General features: G+C 46.6%; 1 protein-coding gene across 1 annotated transcript in view; it reads right to left on the bottom strand.

Annotated features, from left to right (window-relative positions):
• tenm4 (teneurin transmembrane protein 4) overlaps positions 1-25,681 on the bottom strand; it is a 201,571-nt gene that overhangs the window by 85,229 nt on the left and 90,661 nt on the right. Inside the window, exons 5-10 of the mRNA XM_076281530.1 lie at positions 17,804-18,053; positions 14,845-14,943; positions 13,463-13,698; positions 5,398-5,562; positions 3,153-3,367; positions 1,602-1,833 (exon numbers count right to left, since the gene is read on the bottom strand). Coding sequence (XP_076137645.1) covers positions 1,602-1,833; positions 3,153-3,367; positions 5,398-5,562; positions 13,463-13,698; positions 14,845-14,943; positions 17,804-18,053 — 1,197 coding nt within the window. The remainder of the gene's footprint in view (positions 1-1,601; positions 1,834-3,152; positions 3,368-5,397; positions 5,563-13,462; positions 13,699-14,844; positions 14,944-17,803; positions 18,054-25,681) is intronic.

A 25,681-nucleotide genomic window follows, 5' to 3' on the forward strand; every position in this document is an offset into this window, starting at 1 on the left:
TCAACTTCAAACAGCCTCACTACAGTCCCCCGTCTGCCTTCAGCACTAATACTGCTCTCTCCATTCTAGCCGGACTCTGCCCGGGGGGAGAGAGCCATTACAGCTGATGCCCAGTCAAGGAGAAGGGGGGGGGGGGGGGGGTAAAGTATGCTGCCTCATCCCTACTCTCTCAACCCCAGCTCGCCCCCCCCCCCCTTCTCCGCCAACTCACTCATCCACCCGCACCAATGCCATCTCTCATATTAAGGATTGAATTACAGCCCCTGGGGGGAAAGGAGGCTGGCGCACAGCACAGCACATGGGGGTGGCAGAGTGCATCTTCCACCCCAGTGGGGGGTGAGGTGGGGGGGGGGTGCTGAGGACAGATTACCATCGATCTGCTGCCTGGCACTCTCAGCGCGCATCAGTTTGCCCTCCCTCCCTCTAGCCCTCCTTCCCTCCCTGCCTCCTCTCATCCATCTATCCCTTCCCTCTCTCTTCCCTCTTTCCCTCCCGCCAACCCCACCCCCCCCCCCCCTCCACCCTCCGTCGTCGCAGATGGACTCTGGCCCGGGAGCTTTTAATTAAAGAGCATGTGAGAACAGCTCCCAGCTGCCACCTCGCTGAAACCTGACACCTTCGGGGGTGGCGGGGGGGGGGGCACAGCCGCCCCACCGCGTCCCCTGGACGCCAACCGCTGCCCGCCTCGGCCGCTCGCTGCGCTAATCAAAGGCGCTTTAAGAGGGAACAAAAGGGAGAGTGCCGAGTGGCAAAACGGCAAAAAGGGAGAGGGAAAAAAAAGGGGGGGGGGGGGGGGGGGGTGTAAAATCACCTGCACCGGCGGGAAAGGGCCAGATGTCTGCAGTGCTGGAGCACCGCTGTGCTAATCGCAGGTGGTGTAAAGAAGCGAGAGGAAAAAGAAAGACAGAGTAGAAAAGTAGAGAGAGAGAGGGAGGGAGGAAGGAGAGAAGAAGGGGAAAACATTTAAAAAGAGACGGAAATTGGACGGAATTATGATCAAACATGACGCTGGCAGGAGGGGAACAATCACAGCGTTTAAAGTGAGTGGCAACGGAACGGAATGCTAATGCCCTCAGATGCTCCCACATGCCCCCACAAACACCCAGCCTCAATGCAGCCACTCCACCTAATGGGGCATTATAGGGTTTGAAGGTTGGGGCCGGGGTATATATCAGCTTCCTTTAACACCTTAACACCTTAGTGGAAAGCTTTAGAAGTGTGATGCTGCAGTGCGTGGTCACAAAGTGCACACTGCCTCACATAATGGAGCTTTGTGTAACCTGCAAGTCAAGGCTAAATAATACCATCATTACGATGGAAGGGGAGCTCTTCCTGTAGAGCTTTCAGCCAGCGGCACCTACGTTTTTTATCCACCTTGACGGAAGTCAGCAATTTTTTTCAGAGCTTGTTCTCCGTGGGGTTCGAATGACGCAAGTTGAGCCTTGCAATGTTGTTGCATTTGTCATGTCTACACTGCATAGAATGTCAAAAAGATACCTTCACCACAATCTTTTGCCCATTCATTTTAAAAGTTCCATTCATTTACCTGGCATCATTTCTAACTGCGACGGAGAACTGAGGTGAAATCAGGCGGTACTCACCCACGCCGATGGTCAGGAAGGACACCTGCTCCGTCTCCTTGCCGTCGTTGTAGACCGCCAGGTGCCAGATGCCAGAGTCCATGTACTGGATGAAGCCCGTGTCGTGGGTGGCCATCGGGATCAGGCCTCTCTGCGGCGGCTGCTGCTGCTGCTGGGCAGCCAGGGGGCCCTCCAGACCTTGCACGCCCTGCACCAGGAGCCGTCGGCCATCGAGCAGCTCCACAAAGTCAAACTGGACACGCGTGGGGTAGGTGGGGGGGTAGCAGGACAGAGACAAAGCATTAGGCCGGAGACAACATGGCGTGCTGGGGGGGGGGGGGGGGGGGACGGTGTGAGGGTGGGGAGGAGGGGAAGGAAAGCAGAGTCCTTCCACAGAGTGTAATAACCCAGTTGCTGAGGACACGAATCCCTCTTCCTGTTCTCCTGAACCGTTTGTTCAGGCATAAATAGCTCGCAATTACAGACTCACAGAGCCTGCTGGGAAAATGGCGGCTTACTGGGTGCCGTGAATGGTCTGGCTGTCAACCTCTGATGAGTGTGTACGTGCACTGCACGCACACACATACACACACACTCAGAAGCACAAGCACACACACCAAAGTTTCAGCCTGAAAACTTCCCTTTCAACCTTTGTGAGAGATAAAAACGGCAAAACGAATTAAAAGTTACTGTTTACCAAATAGCATCTGCACAAGATTTGCCTTTCGCACTGCGGCCAACTCAATGCATACCAATGAGACAAGCGTTCATTTTCATCTATGTTGCCTTGATTCATCTGCCACTCCATGAAATCACAAAAGCAAATTCATCAGGAATGCTGAAGTCTCAAAGAGAGGGCGGCGAACCATTCAGATAGACATTCACACAAACACACATGCTCATTCCAGTGCCTTCTATACAACTCAGTGTGGCTCGTGGCACCTGAATATTTTGAATAAATAAAATATAATTAAATTTAAAAAATAAAAATTATAATTAAGAGACCAATACTGAAAAACACTATCTCTGAGGTTTGTATTTGAATAAATAATATGTAAAATTCAGTGGTTTACACGGAGGTTGAAGGAGTTACATGTTGATACGTGGTGAAGTGTTTCAAAAAGAATGATGAGTATTGAATCAAATATGACCTCTTAAAAATAAGAGCTGTTCTGAGAAAAATGCTAGAATGCCAAATGGCTTTGAAGTAATCATAATTATTTGTGCTTAAAGGGAGGAGAGGGAGCAAACACTTATTTATTTATCAACAGCCATGAGAATGCTCAAGGTAAACACATTGGCAAAGACAACTAAAAACAAACGCCAAACACTTGACTAATATGATAATTGGACAACGGGTAGGTTTAATTAAAAGATGGAACACTCAATGACAAATAATCCAATTCCGTTATACTACAATCTATGCATTATAGTGACCAATTGATAATTAGTTAGTAATTGCACAAACTAGTTACTAACTAGTAATTGCACAAACTAGTTACTGGAGGACCGGGTTCTTAAGAACACATTGGTAATCTGGACACTCCACTCTGACGGATATTTAGCACCCACCTGTGTATGAGATGGAGGGAGTCCTCTCCTGCCATAGATTCCCACCAAGGCATCTTTGCTAAGGGACACATTGAACTTGAGGTACATGGGGTGGTCGATAAAGACCTGGGACCTCCAGAAGACACCAGGCGGGATCTGCTGAGCGACCTTTCGACCCACATCGATCTCGCCCATGTCTATGAAGCTGTCATCTGGGAAGAGGCCGTCCAATTTGCCTGGGCCACAAAAAAGAAAGAAAGAAAAAAACAGTCATCGGTAGAACATAAATCCTTCACACACACACACACATAGACAGGGAGATTGAGAGTGAGAGAAAGAGCGAGAGAGAGAGAGAGAGAGAGAGAGAGAGAAAGAGAATGAGTCAGGAAGAGAGGGAGAAGAGAGAAAAGACGGAAACATTTCCAATATGTTGCAAGGAAGATGATAGCTAGACAATCTCACTGATTTACCAATCAGTCCAGTGCCACTATGAGAGACGGAGAGAAAGTGGCAGAGGGAAAATGAAATGACCCTGCTGACCCTAAACGGTATTGAAGTCCTCAGGCGGAGATGCAGTGCCACTCCGATGAATTCTGCACTAAGGTGCCTCCCAATTTTGCCAGGTCCATATGCTTTGCGATGTACCTCGCTTATTGGACCCCATGGTAATGCCAACATCTGCTCACACATTAAGATGGGGAGGCCAATTTCTGCCGTGATGTCTACTAAAGCAGACATCCGCTAAAACAGACCCCACAGGACTCGGTGACAGCCATCTCGTTCGGGCAGCCACGCTCTATGGCAGATGGCGGGCTCTCTCGAAACTCACTCGTTTGCAATGTGTCGCATCCGAGCGGACAAGACATGCTCTCGCGCCTCACCAATTTACGGCCACCGATAACATGTCAGAGTGTGAGCTGCCATCACCTCTGCGCATGACGTCTCATTGTGCAAGCTGATGTCAATATGCTCCGCTTTTTGTTTGGCGGGAAACAGGCAGCCAGGCCGACTTCTCAGTCTCGAGATGTGACCATATTGTAAGATCGCACATAATAATTTGCGCCATTTCCCCCCAAATGGGCAACCATGTGTGCTGTTCTTCAAGAACTTTTCTCGAGGCATGAACCACTTATAGTTGACGTTCTATTTTAAACACATTTGACTTGACAATGTTAAGGTCACTACATTCCGAAAATGGCTATCGTGTATGCGTGGGGAAAAGGTGCGGCTTCTGTGGATTGATCGTCTGCGTTTCGCTTGATGTCGCTAGTCTGTGCTGCAGAATTAGAAAGCAGAGCCTATCGATTACCCTTCACCAACAGCTGTCACTCAACGCAGTGAGTTCTACTGTGGCCCGGGCGTGTCGCTTGCCTGCTTCCTAGGCAGAGCGGAGGACGACTCCGGGAGTCATCTATATGGTAATGGTGTGATCTCTCGCCCTCTGTCAGAAGCCCTACACCGATTCAAACGGCTACATCTGTGCCCCCACGTTTGTTTTAGGCGGCAAAGTGAAAGAAAACAAACTTCTTCTACAGTGTGAGCTTGTGTTAGATGTGTGCTTGTGTTATATGTGTGTTAGATGTGTGTGTGTGTGTGTGTGTGTGTGTATGTGTGTGTGTGTGTGTGTGTGTATACCATCAGGGGGGCTAGCTTGCGCTTTCTTCCCATGCCAGGAGAAGTAGCCCAGACTAGCAGATGAAAGGAATGCCAGACTTCTGTTTCTGTTTTTTTTTTTTTTTTTCCACAGGACAGAATCGCTAATCCCCTCACCAGCCCCTTGGATACCCAATCCCTAAAGCTGTCCGATTTCTTCCTCGAGGAACAAATAAGACTTTCCCCACTTCCCCGCAACTTTCATTGGATTACAATGCAGATCTCTCTTGGAGCCACGGAGACTGGTCACAGCATGGCGCTGGCTGGCAAATAATCCCGAATCCATGCCTCCACTTGGATATCAACACTAAGACACCCGTACTGTTGGCCAAGGAAGAAATCTTGTGTTCTTCTTTATTTATCTTTCTTTATTCCCCCCCCCCCCATCCCCCTCTCCCCCCCGCCCCCCTCGCCCTCTGTGTGAAGCATGCATGACCACGGGAGCGCAAAATGCAAAGTTTGGATCGATCGCGTAACAGGATTCGAGTCAACGAGGGGCCACGGCTCACTCTGCCCTGATGCGATTAAAAGTTTATATCAAGGGCGGGACGTAGGGGGAGAAAAGGGGGCCTTGCCAAAAACAACAGCCATAGATTACTGTGGTGCTCCTTACCGTCGTCCTTGCCTCTTCGATCTGGCAGCTCCAGACCTGTGTTGCCCAGAGGCGGCAAGCCCAAGTCTGTGGGCAGAGGCAGGCCGCTGGTGTTGTCCTCTGTTAACTGGTACACCTGTCTCTGCATAGGCTGCAAGTGCCAGTTTAGCCCGAAGAGGTGCATGGCTGCAGGAGGAGAAGGAAAACACAAGGGGAGAGAGAGAGAGAGAGAGAGAGAGAGAGAGAGAGAGCAAAAACAAAGGATTAGTCACATCAATGCGAGGAACAGAGGTCAAAGCTGAAGAGACTAACAATGCCAAGCCGGCGCCAAACACCGTGCTGCGGCATGCAAAACAGATAATGGACATCAATGAGATTCATCTGTACGCCAAAGGGAAACGAAGGTAAAAGAAACGGTGCTATTGCATTCCCTTCCTGACCCCCCCCCCCCACCTCGCAAGCACTCTAATCGGGGGAAACGAGGCACGGGGGGACCACCACAGAGGCCCCGTTCAACAAAACAAAAGAAGACAATAACAGATGTTTAATGGTTAATGGCGCTGCTTATGTTGCTGACCGCGCACAAGCTCTCGAGTTAGCTCACTTGTAAACTCCGTGCCAGTCGTCCCTCTCACCCTACCATCCCTTCTAGGGTGAGAATCCACAAAACCAAGTGTGCTGTGTCACCCAGACACATTGCACCCCCAACACACACACACACACACACACACAACCCCTCGACCCCCCCCCACCCCCCCTCCAACGAGCCCTCCCTGAGGAGCAGCCATTCTTCACACTCACATTACCTTACTAATTCCCAACAAAGCAAAGGGGAGAGACAAGGAAAGCATCAAGTCAGCAGGAACGGGGCGGCCCCCAGTTTGAATGCCGGAGCCAAGCCGAAGACACACACACACGATATTTCACAAGGTCAACAAAAGGAGTACCCTTCGGGACGCCGGCGATGGGCTGGGGGACAGCTGGGGGAGGGGCTGACCATGATAGATCACCTCCAGAGAATAGACAAGATGAGCTTAGCCAGGCAAAAGCCACCGTAGGAACTTCGACTGTCAGCAGGAAAAAAAAAAAAAAACAAGAGGGGGAGAAGAGAAGAGAGCGCCCGCCAAGAGAAGGCATTACAGCTGTTCCATTTTGTGGTTGTGCTTTTTTTTTTGTGTGTGTGTTTCGGTTTATTCTGAAGCTCTTAATATAAACAGCCTGACAATTCAATTATTAAGTGTGAAATCAGAGGGTATTTTTTAAGACTGTTGTGGTGGAGATGGAGCTGGCTGTGTGGTGGTGTTGTGGTGAAGTGTGAATGTGTGTCCAAGAACATCTTCCGCATCTGCTATTTGAAATTATTTTTTTTTCTCTCCACAATGTCTAGGAATTTCTATATTTTTCCCCTCATCAGCACATAAACGGCTTCAGGTTACCCTTTTCACAGCCTTGCCTGACAACCTGTAGTGACAATTCAGAGAGCTGAATTACTTTTCCGCTCCACTCAATATCAGAGCAAAGCGAGAATCTATTTGTTTTTTTATTTTTTTGCGAGACTTACACAGTGGGAAATATCTTCAGCTGACACAGGTAGGGAGTGGACTCTAAACGAATGATTTATTTCTAGTGTCACTGCATTTCGTAAAAGAAACATTGTATTGCTGTAATCCCCCAAAAACTCAGATCAATCTTGATTTGTCTGTAGCAGGCCCACTCAGGTGATTACATACTGTCGTTTGAAAGATGAAAGAGTACAAGTAAGGAAATTGACTGCATGGGTGTAGGCTGAACTCAACTGCTGCCCACTAGTCAAGGCAAAACAACCATGACATTCTAGGCTGAGAGACTACAGTAGCAAAAGTACCAGTAAAAGTAAAAGTAGCAGCGCTAGTGCTAATGTTGATGTTGCAGTAAGATGGTGTTCTGGGTGATGTCCAGCACATGGTCACAGGTGTCAGTTTCATACTCCACCATATTAGTTTTATAGTTATGTTATGGCGGCAGAGCGAAATACTCACTAAATTATAGAGGCGGAGCTGAGCACTGATTAGCCAGCCACCAGCCATAGCTGCTGAGGGGGAGAACATTAGCACAGCCGTTTCCTTTCAGAATTACCCAAATAAGGGATTTAAACAATTACTCGGGCGAACTCCGTGTATGATCATAGCCACTTCCTCCCCTTTTGTATGCTGTAAAAAAATCAATGACTCTTAAGGACCCGCAACGACACGCTTGTGTCCCGGCTGAAGGTTTTAGCGTTAGCCTTGAACAGGCTTGGCAGGAGCTCGAGGAAGAGACAGTGCAGTCGTAGCTGACAGCTCTGCAGATCAAACAAGTAGTGAAAAATGAGAGGGAGCTGCCTCTCCACACAGGGAAAATCTATTTCATTAATTACCCAGCACATTAGACAGCAACATGCTTCTACCATCACCCTCCCACTTTAATTCTCGTATTCAGTCACTGCTAAATATCTGACTGGAGATTACCAGGCCCTGCTAATGCAAGATGCCTTTTCAGATGTTCATGAGACACAAGCTGCATCTGAATAAGTGGCTGTTTGGAAAATTGGGAGCTGTGTTCTGATGGACAGCAGATTTCATTGTTTCATTTTGTTTCATTTATTCATTTTTCACTTATTTATATTCAGAGCGTAGACTGGACACCTTGTTTAAGCACACATCCAGAGAGTGGAGGAGATGGGAGAGGACCTACTGTGAGAGACCTGCTAGAGCCTTATAAATGCAAACACAGCAACACGCACACACGCACACACACACACGCACACGCACACTGCACACACACACGCGCACACACACACACACATCTCAGGAGTTGGGTGTGTTGAAGCAGGACACAGGCCTAGAATGCGGGGAGAGACAGATGGCTTAGTTTATCATTTGGCAGGCTCCGAACTGAGCCTCTACCCACTCTTTGATTTGTGTCCCCTTCTCCCGCCTGTCCGGGAAAAAACGAGGCGCCGGGAGCTGAGAAACAGACGGCCGCTGGTGACTGCGGCAGCAGCAGCAGCACCGGAGCTGCCCAAGCAGGACAATCGCATTAGACGACTCCCCGGCAAAAAAGGCTCGAGAGTGTCGTTTCAAGTGTCCAAGTAATCACTCGTCCCCCACTTCCTCCGTCCAGGCGAGGGGCCACGTCTTTCAGTCCATCCCCTCAGCCTCGATGTCCCTTCGAATGGGGGAAAGAACTTAAGGAACTTTTTTCTCTTCTTCTGGTCCTCGTCCTTCATCGGCGCTCCACTGATTCACTTGGACACTGAATTTGTCTTTGCCTATGTTTTCCCCCTCAGTTCCCCTGGGGAAAGAGCTATGGTGGTGAAGCCCCTGCTAGCCCTGAGTTTCAAGCTGCACAGGCAGACTGACAGACAGGTGTAGACGTAAATAGTAGCAGGCTTATTTAATGAGACGTCTATGGGCTGGTAGAATGTAGTCTTCAGGGGCAAATGACCCGTACAAAAACAAGCACGATGAAACAGAGCGCAAGATGCTTTTTTTGTGCACACCTTTTTTTTCCTTTGGTGAACATTGGCAGAAAAGTTGGGAAGACTCTGCACGCCAATTAGTGGCCACTGGACACAGTCCACTCACGCTCACACCCACGTTAGGGCATACACACACACACACACGCATATACGCACACACACACACACGTGCACACACACACACACACACACACACGCACACACGCACACACACATGCACACACACACACACACGCACAAGCACACACACACACACACACACGAAACGATAAGGCCTATTACTACACCCTCAGCTGCCAGAAATCACACGTGCAGGCAGCCTTTCTTTCTGCCATCACCCAACTTTCACCTCAAGCAAAGCCAAATGGATGCTGCTACACAACACCTCTCCTCTCCAACAGCCCCTGTAACCGAGGCTTTAAAAGCCAAAAGGGCTTCAAAATATGGAACAAACGCAACGGCTAGCTGTCAGAGACCACAGGAGCTGGTTTGAGAAATGCCTGCCGCCATTCATCTGTCAGAGAGTGGACTGCGCACATTAGCAGGCATATGGCTAATTAATCCCTTTTAGACACTTGAATGAATGGGTGTTGAATGCGGCAGCCTTCTTGCCTTCATTATCCACCTAATTGCTTCTACACCTCTCCTGCGGTAGGGGGTTGCGCGGGGAGGGGGGTGGATTGGAGGGAAAAGAAGATAGGAAAAAGGGTAAAGCGTGACTTTCCGTGTGTACGTGTCTCTCTCCGTGTGTGACTGTTGACTTTTCACGTCGGAACACTAAACTGACTTTTAATTGACAGCGAAGGAAATGGACTTGTTAAGGGCCACAATGGCGAGGGGAAATATTTGGACTAGCCATTTGTGATGGAGACGACGGCCCACAGTATGCGCATGCAAACAGCTTCCTGGTGAGCCGAGAGTGATTTGGTTTTGAAAAGTGCACTGCTGAGGCTGTGTTTATTCAATAGCTTTTTAGCAGGGCATTAATGATTTGATTATCTTACAGTAAAAGAAAGTAAAACAACAACATTGAGGGGAGCATTTGTAGGGCTCTTCTGAGGGACACAAGGCACACTACGCCCCCTGAAGCCAACACACACACACACACACACACACACACACACACACACACACACACACGCACACACACGCTGGAACCTTATAAGCACCTATCCCCCCACACACACCCTGAAGCCCTATAAGCACCCATCTACACACACACACACACACTCCCTGGGGCCTTATAAGCACTTATCCACACACACACACACACACACACACACAGGGGTCTTATAAACACCTATCTATACAAACACAGTTTTAAATTATCACCTTAAAGTTTTAAATTATCACACCAAAACTCAGAAATGCTCAAGTACACACACACACATATATACAAACACACTGGCTGCTAAGAGCAACCCTAGAGATAATCACCTGAGCTTTTTACTAAAACAGTGTGAAAAGGAGGCATTTCAAGACTATGCTGTATTCAGTAGAGGGCAGTTAATTCCCTGCTCTACACACACACACACACATCACACACACACACACACATCACAGCTTCCTTCCTACCTCTGCCTTTTCTATGTTTTACTGTTTATGCTGAATCACAGCAAAGGCAGAATCCACCCCTGATCATGGACAGGAATTTCATGCACTCTTTTAGGAATACACAAAAGCAAACAAAACAGCGTTCTTTACAGGTCAAGATTGTCAGCGTATGAGAAGCCCTTCAGACTCTCTCTTGGATCTACTGTGCTTTCAGTGTAATATCACAAAGCTCCTACCCGGATCACATTAGCAATTTTCCCATTACAGTCCCTATGTGTCCTAGGGAGCAAGCATTTACAATGAAGGCAAGACACTCCTGAAATCCCTTTTGTGCGGAGTCTGCAGGGTGCCATTTCATCTCCCCCTCAAGCAGTAAGTCAATGGCAGGGAAATCAATCAATTAATCAATGACTACGGTTTAAGTCCTTGTCAATAGTCATGCTTGGGGCCCCAGTGGGCCTGTTGGCGGAGGTGCAGATGAAAAAGGTGTGTGTGCATGTCAAAAGACCGTGGCAGTCTGAGGCAGAATGGGGTCAGTGCCCAAGTGACATTAATGTCATAAAACTGAAATAGGTGAGAGAAACAGGAGTCGCTGTAGATCAACATGTCCAGAGCAACCATCATCGTCCACCTTTGGGCCCATTCAGTAGCCGTAAAAGCTCTGTATAAAATGTAAAAGAGACACTAAAACACTGCTAGATGTCTGCGTCTGTACATGTAGCTGTTTTTCCCCCCATTTGGGTGTGCCCTTGTTGGCCTAATCTTCACTAGAAAGTGATTTGTTTCCAAAGTGATTAGCCCGGCTAATTAAAGGTTATTATAATTATTATTACAGAGCCAGTGTCTTGGCTCAGATAACTCCCTGAGGCAAATGTAAAAGATCTGATGTGCTGGTTAAAACAAGTAAACACCCTTAAATAAAGACTTCATCACTGAATGGGAGGTTTGAACATGGGATTTCGCAAACCATTAAAAGTAAATGAGTGGATGTCGGCTACAATCTACCTAACTAGTGTGCTCTGTAGGCTACAATCTACCTAACTAGTGTGCTATGTAGGCTACGCTCTACCTAACTATGCTATGTAGGCTACGCTCTACCTAACTAGTGTGCTATGTAGGCTACGCTCTACCTAACTAGTGTGCTATGTAGGCTACAATCTACCTAACTAGTGTGCTATGTAGGCTACGCTCTACCTAACTAGTGTGCTATGTAGGCTACGCTCTACCTAACTAGTGTGCTATGTAGGCTACGCTCTACCTAACTAGTGTGCTATGTAGGCTACGCTCTACCTAACTAGTGTGCTACGTGCTGCAGTGGCCCCCCAGTGTGGAGAGAAAGAGTCGAGTCTAAAGAGGTGTACTGAGATGCAATCTCTCCAGCCCTCCTTGGGCTGCAGAGGGGGCGACCGAAACACAGGGGGACACTGATGACCTCCAGAAGGGGCGCTTGTAATGAACATCCAAATGACAGTGCCCACCGCTAAGAGAAAGGCCCATTTGGCCATCACGCCATCCTCCTCCTGCTGTCCCTCTTGAGTGTGCCATTTCGCTCGAAAGGGGAGACGAGTGCACCGAAAAGTCAAAACATCTGTCACGGGGTTTAATTGGGTTCATTAGACAACGCAGTCAGAGCCTCCAATAATGAACCAGGATAATTAATTGCACTTGAAATTAAATATATTTTCTCATCAGATTTTAATTAAAAAACACGGGCCCTTGTTCCTGATTGCGAGATCTAGATCGCCGGGTGAGGTGAGATTTTTCATCTCTCTCTCTCTCTTGACATGTTTACTTCAGGTGCCATGGGGAGATGGTCTGATTTCTTTTTTTGGGGGGGAGGTAATTACATGAAGTGATTAAGCCACGTCGGCCTAGTAGGCTATCAGTCTCCCCCAGCGAGGTCAAAGATGGCGGGGTATTTAGAGCGAAACTAGACTGCACGCAGCCCTAGTGCATTTCCTACGCTCCGAGTTTAAGCACAGTTCCAGGCAGATCATCCTCATTGTCCTAATACACCAGCACAGCGTCCCTTTCCTCCCATCCGATGATGTTAATGGCTGGCAGCGGACTGCAACTCAAAACCACCAAATCGTTGTTTAGCCAGAGGGCACGGATACATATTCCTAATACAGTTACAATTTATGTTTATCCCAACAGTCTTGTGATGCCTTGGTGAGGCCATTTATCTCTCTGATGGAGTCTGCAGTGGAAAGCACCTGCCAGCATCACCTTCGAATCAGTAGGAATAAATTACTTCTTCTCCCTCCATGTTTTTTTGGCTCCATAAAAGCACAAGATTAAATTTAATGATGTATCCATTTATATGCTAAACAGGTATACTATATTGTCAACTGTACAGCCAAAAGCATATGATAAAGTTTAGTGCATGTGGCGGAACCACAGTCAGCACTGCCTGATTTGATTTTCAGAAAACGCAAAAAAAAAAAACATATCTTTATTTGTGGGGTATCTGAAGCTAGCTCACAAGGGCAGGGACTTGTTTTTTAACCAGTGTAATGCAATACTGAATCCAACAATATAACAAAGTGATGAAATACGGCTCCTTCAATCTTATCCACAATCAGAGGGCCTGCAAAAAGAAACCGTAGGATAAGATTGATGCGAAAAACCAGTTCCATCCTCCACAGATGGACAGGTAAATTCTAAGGCTCATACAGCACTGGTGACCTCATCTGAACACCTTCATACATAAGTCACACTTCCATACGCATGAAATCATATATTCAAATTTCAATTAGAGATCCTATCAGGGACCGAGCCCTCATGAAATGACACAAGAGGACCGAACAAAGCCGAGAGGCAGATAAAAGGAAGAGAAATAAAGAAAGAGAAATAATAGGAATGGGAAGAGACATAGACATAGATCAAAAAAAGATATAGAGACTGGAGAATTCACCATAGAGACAGCAAAGGGGGGGGGGGGGGTTGATAGAGAGAACGAGAAAGCCCAAAAAAAAAGAGAGAAAAGTGAAAGAAAGCGACCGAATAAAAGTCTCCCGAAGGTATACTGACCGATGAAGTAGGCCAGGAGAAAGACGAGGGTGACGGAGATGAGGATGGCGCTGAGGGCGGCGCACTTCCAGTTGCAGTGCTTGTAGGGCTTCTTCAGACTGAAGGCCGGCCGCGAGAAGGTGCTCCGGGGGAGCGGCCGCGGTGGGGGCGAGTAGACCGTGCTGGAGGTCAGCGGGTAGCCCGGCGACGTCGTGCAGTACATGGGCGAGGTCCCACCGGGCTTGAACAGGAAGTGCCTGGGGGACAAGACGGGGGGAGAGAGAGAAGAAAAACAGAACCCAAGGCTTTCTCCAAGATCTAGCTTGCTTATTATTATATTTTATTTGTATATATGTGTGTGTGTGTGTGTGTGTGTGTGTGTGTGTGTGTGTGTGTGTGTGTGTGTGTGTGTGTGTGTGTGTGTGTGTGTGTGTGTGTGTGTGTGTGTAAGAGAGTGTGAGAGAGTGTGTCTTCCTTCTCATTTGTAATACAGAGAGTGCACACAGTCCCTTACACTGTTCAGTAATGCTGGCTCTAAGCACTTTTTTTGAAGAAAAAAAAAGAAGAAGAAATCTGTTGCCATAGACACCCTTTCTGCTGGCGAACCGAAAAACACTCCAGCAGAGTGGGCTGGCACTATCACAATCGTGAATCGATATCAAATTTAATTTACAGCACGAGTGACCACGCCAGATCCCTGTTAATTTGAGTCTGTGCTGTTAGTTGTTGGGGAGTGGGAAAGCTGGATATTTATAGTAAATGTATGTGTTAAAGGGGTAATTATTCACCCATGAAGGGTTAGGCAGGGCTTAAAAACAAAGAATTCTGCTGGGCATTAAGGTACAGCGCCCCATATATGTCTAACAAGTGCAAGGCTTCTTTCAGATGGTTTATATATTAGGAAGAGCTGTTTTAAAACAGCATGTTTTTCTACCACCTCTGGAACAGTGACATTTTACCTTAGGGGCATGATGGCACAGACACCTCAATGCCACAATGATTGGTGTCATCGAAAGTGCTAAATCTCATTAAGACAGCATTTCTGTACAGGGGGAAGGTGCAGAGGGAAGGGGAAGGAGGCGTTAGTGTGTTAACAAGATGAGCAGCACAGAAGAAAAAGAAGAGAGAGAAAAAAAAACGACACGGTTTGTCAGTGATGGTGATCCGATAGCGCTACAGGAGAAAAACACACAACTTGGAAATCTCTATGCACTTGGTGGGACGAGGACAAATGAGACATGGAGGACGTGAGAGAGAGAAGACGGACGTGCAGCATGGCAAAGCAGCAGAGCCTCAGTGGGTATACACGACAGGTGGGCGGGCCTTTTTCCGGTGGAGGGGGGCGTGGGGGTGGGGGGGTGGGGGGGGGGTGGGGGGGTTGGGAAGGGGGACGTGAGACGTACCCGTCGCCGTAAGCGCCATCGTGGCGCGCCGCCGCCAGAATGTCCATCTCAATCAAGTTGTCCTGCAAAGTCTCAAGGAATGTCTGCTTTGCAATGTTTCTACATACAGATGGAGAGATGGAGATGGAGCAGTGAGTGAGTCATGCGTGTGGAGGAGGGGGGGGGGGGGGGGCAAGAGATGTAGACACAGACAACAAACAAACATACCTCCACCACCAGAGAAAAAGAAATGAGAGCACAACACAACACCACACAACACATCAAACACACACACACACAAACACACACACACACACACACTCACACACAGCAACAAATTGGAGAAAGAAAGACAGCATGGGCGACGGCACCCAGAGAGCCACAGAGAGAGAAAAAGACGAGCCCCTTATGGAAACAGAGACTTGAGAGTTTAGTGACATAAAACGGTGGAAAGGTCCCCTTGTGCTGCTCCCCAGCGCTGGTCAGTCAGCCCTACCTGGTACTGTATGAGCCCTGCCCATCTCTGCATGCGTCTTGCTCTTCTCTGATAAACATTAGAGTATTCTGGCTCCTTCAGGGGGATGATGGTGGTTGGACAAAAACAATGCAGTTGTTTTTTTTTACTCACACAGATCAGTTTAAAGGAGGCTTTGGCAAGTGCAAGAGAACACAGTAAGACACATGACAGTTAAGATTAGAAAATATCTAAAAAAATTTCCCTTTAAGCGACAAAATCCCTGTAGGGCAGAGTACATGAGTCCCGCTTTATGGCTGTGGCTTCTGATGGAAGTCATAAATATCTTGAAGCATATTGTTGCCTATAAATATGCAGATGCAAGTCTCCCTGGACAAACTTTTGCGTGCCATTTTGTGTGCTGGCGTATAACAGCGAGCAGCCCCTTAGTCTCCCCCCATGAGGGCTGTTCCATAAGGGAAGGCCAGCGTAATGCAATGAGAAAAGGCATGGAGGGTCAACATGCAAACAGGCAGGCTGAACATGTGGATTCAGCAAGAGAAAAGGCTTGATTTCTGCTCCAATTTTATTCCTTTTTTTTTTCTTTTAAGTGAATGTTGTGGAGGAATAGCATGTCTGATGAACACACACACACACACACACACACACACAAAAACCTTCAACCGGGAGCAGTATTAAATCTTTAAAACGACGGAGTAGTGAGGCGCAGTAAGCCTAGTAGCCATGGAGGACAAGTAGAGATGGAGAGAGAGAGAGAGAGAGATGGAGAGAGAGAGAAAAGAGAAGGGAAGGGAGGGGGCAGGAGACTCCTCTGCTGGTTTATCTCCCAAGACACTCAGAGAGGGCCCACACTCCCAAAGATTTAGCTGCTTCATAGCACTCCACAGTCCACATGAAAGGGAGGAAAGGGCCATTATAAGGCTATTAACCGCCCAGATGACAGGCCAGGTGTCATCGCCCTGGTGGAGATTCCTAATGGCTCCAATTTTGTCAGAAGAATTGAAATAATAGATGTGTTTTTTTTGTTGTTTTTTTTGGTTCCGGTCTGAAGCGTGCAGACAGAGCTGATTTATACGGGTTCGATTTGGAGTCTGCTCTTGCTTTAAATTCTCCTCACTCCACCATCTGTTTTGCGCCACTGCTGGGAATACCTGGGAGAGATTAACTTCGAAGGGGGGGGGGGGGGGGGGGGGGCAGTGTTTAATCAGTCATTATGCCACCGTGCAATTCTCCACAAACTGAAATTAACATTCATTTTCCCGTTGAATGGACCGTCAAACAATGCTGGTCGCACTGACGAACCAGACAGCCAAGTTTTACTGTGGCTGTCATAACAACCTGCCAAAGTAACGCCTCAACTCCCTTGTCAGTGTAAGTCCCAAAGAAACACCTGATGAGTCACTTCAAAAAGAAGTTTTTTTGTGTGTATGTATTTATAAATAAATAAGGGGGTTTCTTTTTATGTTGTCAGTTTACATTACAACATACACTTTAAATAGACACAGAGTACATCAAAGCCTGTTTTAAAACAGCAAACTTTGCCAGGCAGACGATACGTCTATCTTACTTTTCCAAGGATCCTTTTCATTGCATGGAAATGCTGGCGATCTGTGCATTAGTGTGCAGCTTTAGTCGACTTCCCTGAGGGCTTGACAGTGCTGATTGCCCTGAGCAAGACGAAGAGCGGAGCGACGCGGCCCTACAGCAGGAATAACAGTTGATGGATACCCTTCACACGAGGGCCTCGGACTGCGAGGCGCGCTAGCAAATTGAACAGCGGCGGATTGATGGGGAAAAAAATGAAGCCTCTGAAAAAGACTTGAAGGAGATGAGGAGGACAAGAAAGAAGAGGAGGATGAGAGGAAGGAAGAGGAGGAGGTGTGGGCTGGCCCCTTTTAGGTGCATGAGCTCGGAGTCTGTTGTGCCGACTCGACAGCAATCTCACGGATGAAAACGAAAACTAACCCCGGAGGCCACCCGCGTTGTCAAAATCACAGGCTTTTCCAGATGAGCCCGAACACAATCCTTTTCTCTTGTTTCATCGCGGTTCACATTTCCAAGTGCATGTTGACCGGTGCGTCTGTCAAGCCAGTCCTCTACATTTATCCTTAACAAGCAAACGAGCTAAAAACACCGGCACTGGGGAAGAGCCAGAGTCAAATCTGCGCTGAAAAGATCAACTGTGGCTCCTGGGAGAACCTTTACTCCAGTACATATGCCCTCAGAAAATAGTTCCATTCTAACCACCCTTATGCATTCAAAGCCCAAAAAGCCAAACGCCTTCTTGGCACTCAGATAGCATTTGAAGCCGAGGCAAATGCAGCATGCTATCTGAGTGGATACAAAAGGGGTGCAATGAGGGCATACCTGGCACACATTTTTTGGTTTTGTTAAGATGGATAAACAAAAAATCTAGCAAAGGAATAAAAAATGCCCCACTTAAAAAAAAAAATCCCACAATTAGTTTTCCCTTTTTTTTTTTTTTAAAGGGAGAAATGGATGTACCTGGTCTCCAGGGGAATGTTGCTGTTGAGCAGCCAGTTGTCCTGGGCGCTGCCCGAGTCCTGGGCACTGCCTGGGCCCTCGGGGGGCGCGGAGCTGTCAGTGGGCGCAGGGCTGGGGTTGCTGCGCGGCGTGTAGTTGTCCCGGTTCAGCGAGTTCACCGAGGTGGCATGGTGCTGCTGGCCGGGCGAGTGGGAGTGCGACAGGGGCACAGGTGGCGTCCGCAGGCGGGAGTGGTTCTGGAAAGTGCCGTCTGACATGGAGGAAATGAAAAGAGGATATGTTGAGCAAGAGATAAGTGAAATGTAAAAAAAACATTACAGGAAATGAGCTAAATTTATCATTCATCATCTGCGATAGTGTAAAACATTTTGAGCTTTCGTGTAAAGCCAATTTGAAGTTCTCAAAGAGGATTTAAAATCTACACAATAATTGATATGAGTTACTTGACATGCAGGGCGTTTGACTGGGACAGCTTTGGCAGAGATCCTTGATTACAACCCTCTTTGACTTTAGTATGCAAACTCAGAATGAAACCCCAGAATGCACTGAAACATAGTTGGCGTGAAAATGTGTGTTAAAGTATTTGTGTGTGTTTGTTTGTGTGAGTGCATCTGTGTGTGTGCATCTCTGTGTGTGTGTGTGTGTGTGTGTGTGTGTGTGTGTGTGTGTGTGTGTGTGTGTGTGTGTGTGTGTGTGTGTGTGTGTGTGTGTGTGTGTGTGTATGCCGCTCTTCCAGTGGATGCCTTGTCTTTTGTTACATGGTCCTGATGGAATCAGGAGGATTAACTCTGAACACATTAGCGCGCTAACTCAAAATGCCTCATGCTGGCTGTACAATAAACACTCAAGCAGACATCTACGCAATTTGCTCCATATCGCTCCCTGGCAGAAAAATCCAGAGCACGTCTGTATGTAGACAGAGAGACGGGATGGGGGAGAAAGAGAAAGATACAGTGGGAGAGAGACAGAACGATAATGAGACTGAGGGAGCAATGAAAAGAGAGAGAGAGAGAGAGAGAGAGAGTGAGTGTGTGTGTGGAGGACAAAAGAAAAAGTGAAAGGCACAAACAGTGACAGACGAGAGAACACAGAGAGAGAACAGAGAGAGAGAAAGAGAGAGAGAGAGAAGGCAGAAAGATGGTGGGTGCACTATACAGACACTCTGCTCCTTTGCCCGACCCTAGTCTGTCAGCACTTGGCTAAATGCTTTCTGTTGCCTTTTGGTGAAAGAAATAGACAAAAAATACTTGAATGGGACGTTTCATTTCCGTCAGGTATATTCTCACAAACAGTAATCTGCACCTGTGTCGATCTGTCATTATCAGCCATATAGAATTACTTCAGTCAGGCTGCTTTGAAATTCACTCCCCAAGATCAAGTACTTTTGCGGAGCATTGTTTGTCTGCCGAGTGAATTCCTTCATTTGCGCTGTTCGCTTCCTTCTGTGTTTTAGTCTTCAGCTGTCACTATGCGTCATGGGACTTCGCAGGCATCAGACACAAGATATGAAGGATCAGATTGTACCCAGTGGTCATGGCGCACAAATCTGATACTCCCTGCTTAACGTGAGATAAAGAGCCAGTGTTCTCGCTGCCTGCCTATCCATTAATTTCCATATCTGCCCGCCCATTAATCAATCAATGAGCTCCCTGCCTGTGTGCCTTCACAGACAAAGTGGCTCCCTCTTCATGCTCATCTCCCCTACACACACTCCAACCCCACCCACCCCCCACCCCACACACACACACACTTTATTTCACAGGTAGCCACAATAAATTGCTTATTTACAGAAAGCGTGTGAAGCAAGAACTGCACCGATCTTGAGGTGTCAAACTATGTGCTTGTATTTACACCGTCTCATTCCACCCCTCATGCCCACCTCTTAGCAACTGGAGTGGAATGACAATATCAGTAAGGGTTCCTTCTCTCTCCCCTCAATACAACAGCAAACTTCAATCACTACAAGTTTTTATTTATTTTTTAACCCCCCCTATTCTCACCAAATCACAATTCAACAACAATGTGCAAGTGTGCAACACAACAGCAAACTGTGTTAGAACAAGGTCAGGCACAATAAGACCTTCATCACGGAGCAGAGAAATGAAAAGGACAGCTTGTTCAAAGTAATATTTCTTTTCTTTCTCCCAAGGCATTGCATATGTATGCCTGCATGAGGACAGCATGTTAGATAACCACTATAAAACAGCTCAGTGTCCCATAGGTATGCAGGCGTGGAAAACAAAGTACAAGTCACCAACTAATGCGTGAAAAGCACTTCACCTCTCTTGTCCTTGCACACAAGGGAAATTGGAGGCTTGCTAAATTTCCGTTTAACCTTACTGGCTGTTAGCAGATGCTGATTTTCACCCACAGACGCAACCTGGAGTTTGCTCCTTTACAGAATGCAGTCAGGATTGCAGTCACGGGCAGTCATCATAGGATGTGCTTCTTCCTGTACCGAATTTGGGTTGCTTTTTCATTCCCTTTCATTTTGGGTGCCAGCTCTGGATCATTTGTCAGGCACCGGTGACAGATGGTTCAGTGCGAAAGGCGCTTTCGCCGACAAGTCTGCCCTGGTGATTACTCTGAGGCCTAACATTCAGAGAACCTCGATGAAGTAAACAACCATGATGTCCACGAGTGAGGTGAAGGAGAGGTCCTATTTCCACCCTTCCCTTTCATTTTGACAAATATAATGAATAATTCCTGACACCACTGGCCATTTATCAATTAGATAAAGACATTTCAGTCATCAAGTAACAATTCAAAATGTATTAAGAGTGTTGAAAATTTTGTCTGATCCTTGAACTGTGTTACAACAGATATTCTGTGATTCTAAAGGTAGTTTTTGTTTTTTGCCTGCCAAAAGTAGATGCTACTTTTAAGGTAACTTTACAACAATACAATTGAAAAGGTAAAATTACAAAGACGTTACAAGTCAGATTTTTTTTTTTTTTTTTAAAGAACACATTTAATTACTTATTTCTTTGCGACTGAAACTGTATCTCACATAAACTTTTGAGTTGGGTTTTCAGGACACGCCCGCAATAACCCAAGCTTCCTGTTCTGTGGTGGGAACAGCAGTAGCCACAACAACTGAGGAACTGATGCAGACTCCAAGGGTAAGAGCTTTCCCTTAATGGAAAACCATAGAGCCAGAGGAGATTCTTCAGAGTCCTTGAAACAGTAGGCATGCAGCCTTGTCACAGGAACAGAAGCAGTAATTCAGTAAGAGTGATTCACCATAATCAAGAAAAGGTAAAATATTGATCTAGTTCACAGACAAGATTTCAAAAGTGGGCATGAAAGATTATTGTGTGGCCATGAAAGAGAGGGTGGGTGAGGCTGAAATATAAAATCTGATACAAACTAATTCCTTTCAAATAGTGGTGTTTTGTTGTGTCAGAGAAGATATTGTTGGAACTGAACAATGTTGAGGCACTTTACAAAATCACATTGCTAGATGCACCTTATTACTCCAAGTGTTATTTACTAAAAGTTCAGGTTGCTCCTCAGAAATATCAATAGACATACTGACGTGGGTCTGATTCCTCAGCCATAATTCAATATGAAAGTCTAAACATTTTATTGGCCTTGTTTACGTGCATCTATTCTCCAAAAATCCCCTTCTTCATAGCCAATGACTTTGGCAAACATATTAAAGGAACATCTCCTCTTCAGCTCAATACTTGAAGGCGTCAATCGGCCATTAAGGCTGTCTGAAGGCAATCTCCAAGGAAAATCGGGTTCCCTTGGCCGTCTTAGTTAACCAATGGAAGATACCGATCCATCAAACTCTAACACAAAATTGATTCATATCCATGAATAATTGAACAGCAAGAACAGGGATCAGTAAAGTAGCTACTGTATTGTAACTTTTTTTAGCAGTTTTCTAAAGACACAGGAGTGTACACATTAGTGCGTGTGTGTGTGTGTGTGTGCGTGTGTGTGTGTGTGTGTGTGAATGCTGTCGATGCTGCAATCCACAATCGTTGGAGATGTGCGTGTTTGCCCCGGTGCCAAACATGGGGCTGCCATTTGTGAAGCGGATAAAAATCAGCCTTGTGCACGCTCCCACCTGATGTGGTGGAGAACTGCAGTATGCCCTGGACAGCAGATCAAAGCATCCAGGGGCGAATGGCTCGATATGGAATTAATCAAAAGCCATCAACCAGCTAGACAGATCATTAAAAAAAAAATCCTGCCTATACTGCCACCGACCCACCATCAGGGGGCTAAAAATAGAGCTAGCTACACAAACCTCGCTTCTGTGCAGCATTTGTCTATACGCGCACCAAAGACCACTGTGGTGACACCTTCTATGGCTGGTCCCCTGAACAGCTGGAGGTGTTTTTACCAGTCATTAGAAAAGACCTGAGGAGAGCACACCATGTGGGACTACAAGCTGTCTTTACAAGATTCATTTGAGAGTTAGCACAGTAAACACGGGGTAAGGGCTCACCACAATGTGTTCTACAGTGGGGATGCTACTATTACTGCTGCAACAAGGCAGCGGTATCAAGAGGCTTGTTAGAATCAATGAGACTTCAATCAGTCTTATTGTGCCATGTCATATTAAGAGCGGTCAATCAAATAAAATAGCAGTAAATTGGCGACTGAACCGTACTTTGTCTGAGATATTGTCTCTTGTGGGACTCAATAACAGAAATGAGTAAAAAATGAGCCCGGTGGACACACACTGACAAGGGCAATTTTCTTTTTTTTTCAGACACACTTTCTTGCTAGCAGCTTGTCAATGTAAAGACTTAGTGTGGACTTCCTGTTGCTCTCCAAAATGGCAGTGTGTAATTTTTTTTTTCTTTAAGGCATGGAGGCCAACTTTATATATACTAATTTGAAATGGTAACCTTGACAGGTGACATCTCTGTAAAAGCTTGAGTAGGCGACATTGCAGTGGTATTGCAGCACTGCGAGGGTGTGCATGTACTTTATAACTGAGTGACAGGAGAAAACTACTGACCACTTAAGTCTTGCTTCAGAAACACATAGGGCCAGTTAAGGGAGGCAGCCTGCACTGAAGAAGGCAGGAAATGTAACTGCACGGACACTGGACCCCAAACTCCGAAGCAGAAACTCAAGATTCCGTACTCTCCTTCCATGTGATGAAAAATAGTACCACGTGCTGCTCATTAAGATGTTCCGCAGGCGGGAAAAACTCATCTCTCAGATGTCTTGAGCGGTGGATCACATTCGGGGATGACCTCCTTTCAACCACATTTTCCTCCCTCATTCCGACAGGCAGTCTGATTAGGCAGTTCCAGTGGAGCCTGACTTATCTGGATGCAGAAGCACAGCAGTCACAGCAGAGTCCCTGAGTCGCCTGTTTTTGTGTGTGTGTGTGTGTGTGTGTGTGTGTTTTTTTTTTTTGTCCTCCCCTCTTCTCACCAAGCCTTCTTTAACCCGAGAATCTCCATTCTTGCTTGGTCAGCTGCAAAGGTGGCGGTGTTGTTCTTGCCCTTTCACCACAGATCCATACTGCATTAGTAGCCAGTGGTGGCCCTGGCCACATGCTGATATGTATTAAAAGATGCTAAGACGAAGGAGAGGGGAGGTGTGGGCACCAGAGCAAAGGAAAGTGTGGGGGAGGGGGGGGGGGGGGCATTTGTGGTGTTTAAGATCTGGGGCTCAGCAGGGTGTCTTCTCCTCACACTGGCGTCCTCCCCAGGACGAAGGGGGCAGCCCTGAGAGAAAGCCGAGGGCCACGGTGGAGCACATGCTCCACAAAGGAGGCCGCAGGCTTCAGCGAGCAGACTCATCAACCGCATGGGAACGCAGGGGAGGGAGGAAGGGTGGAGGGGTGGGCTTGTGAGATGTGTGTTGGGGGTTCCTCTTTTGAAAAAAGAAAGGGGGGGGGGGAGCAAACAAACAGGGATGTTTGTACCATCCCTGGAAGTGCAAATGTGTGGGTCAAAAACAAAAATACAACTGGAAGCTTTAAAGATTAAAAATAGCCATGAATACCTTTCTTAAGGCATCACTTTCACTATTATTTGAGGATGGCAAATATATTGAGGGCCAATTAATTAGGGGGAGTGCAAAGCTCCCTCTGGGAAAGAATGAGTTTGAGTCTGCACATTCTGCTTTACTGATGCAGTGAACAGTGAACAACAAATCCCTTATTTACGGCATGCAAAATTTAGTAAGGAGGCATACGGTACTTCCTGTGTTTTCTTTTGAGTCACACAGGTTAGGGCTTCAAACTTTCTATGTCCTCCAGTGTGATTTCTCTGCTGCAGTCTGAGAAGTGTGGCAAATAGTACAGTGACACGTTCACGGCTTTGTTTTTTTTTTTGCTGAGGTTTTTACCCTGCTCAGCGCTCCACATCTACATGACTATGTGCACGTGTGAATACCAAAAAAAAAAAACTGCATGCAAAAAATCCCTGTCTTCTATTCCTCAGCTCTCCTCGAGTTTCTTAGCCTCCTGTCTTTTTTTCTCCCTCTCCTTCTCTCCTTCCTTTTTCCTTCTCTCTCTCTCTCTCTCTCTCCATTTTGTCACATCAAGAATGTTCAGGCTCGGATTAAGGGAGCAGAGGAGAACCCTGTCACAACACCGTCAAAATGCCTTAATGTACTCATTTAATTTCCTGACACGGTGAGAATGGAGTGGAGATCCTGCAAGCACGGGGAAACTTGACAGGTAATTGCATGAACCATACAGTGCCACTGGGGACTATTCCAGTATGAGAATGCTTGTAACACTCGGCAAAGGGAATATGGAGGACCCTGTCCAGCATAGAAGAACACAAACATACAAAAAGTATGCACGAGAAAAAACAACCATAAAAATAGCACGAGTGGAGGTGAGCGTGACATTTGAAGAGGGAACCTGCAATATGGATGTGTTAATTACTCTACTTAACCACTTAGATATGCTGTTGAGCCCTGGTGACAATCTGATATGAATATTAACAAGCCTACCCATTAAAATCGAGACATGAAAAAGCACACACAAATCTGACCGCTGTCAAAAACGATCACATAAAAGTGATAGAATAAGAGAAAGCAGGGGACATTTTAAACTGAAGGATCAGAGTATGGAAATATGAATTAATGTACTTCACCACTCTGAAGTCATGACGGTCTGGTATAAAGATGAAGAAACCTATTCATTAAAATCAAGAGCTGACATGAAAAGCCAAATCTTGAGGACCTCTTCTGGCAAAAATGTGTTATTTGGAGAGTAGACACTCACCACTCAGAAGAATTTCAACTGGAGGATTTCAAGAAGTTTTAAGAAGCCTGAATGCTGCACTAAAATGAAACACTACTGGTGCTGTCTGGCTATTTTTAAAAAAAGTACTGAGAGAACTGCTGATCTAAAAGGCTGCAGTCGACCTGCACATCTAATTAGGTGACTAGTTTGTAAGTGAATAAACAAGAGTGTTCCACATTTTCACTGAAATTGGACTCTTGCTTTGTCAAAAGATGGCGAATTCTTTGAAAAAAAAGAGGGAAAGTGGAAATCTTTGGAAAGTGATTTGCATAATTTTCTCTGTTTACATGCTGTCCGCAAAAATAACCAGAGGTGTTTGTTTCTGCTGTGTGAAACATCCGGGGGGAGGCTAATGTCATAGCTGGAGCTTTTCACTGAGATGAGAGAGAGAGGGAGAGACAGAAAGAGAGTGAGAGAGATAGTGAGGGGGGCAGAGAGACAGAGAGAAAGAAAGGGATGATAGAGAGTGATGGAGAGAGTGAGACAAAGGCGGAGGGAGGGGTTTTTCTAAGTCTGTGTTGAGAAGTGAGAGAATAGGGCACAGAAAGGGTGTCTCTCAGGGCTAGTCTGCACCGCAATATAACACTGCCGCTGGCAACGCGCCCCCATCCAATACTTTATTAATAGGACCAATCAGGCCA

The sequence above is a fragment of the Alosa pseudoharengus genome, unplaced genomic scaffold (assembly GCF_046254945.1).
Source record: "Alosa pseudoharengus isolate Yale_2024_CS ecotype anadromous, Long Island Sound unplaced genomic scaffold, YU_APseudo_1.1 YU_APseudo_1.1_scf_13, whole genome shotgun sequence".
In the NCBI taxonomy this organism is placed as follows: Eukaryota; Metazoa; Chordata; class Actinopteri; order Clupeiformes; family Clupeidae; genus Alosa; species Alosa pseudoharengus.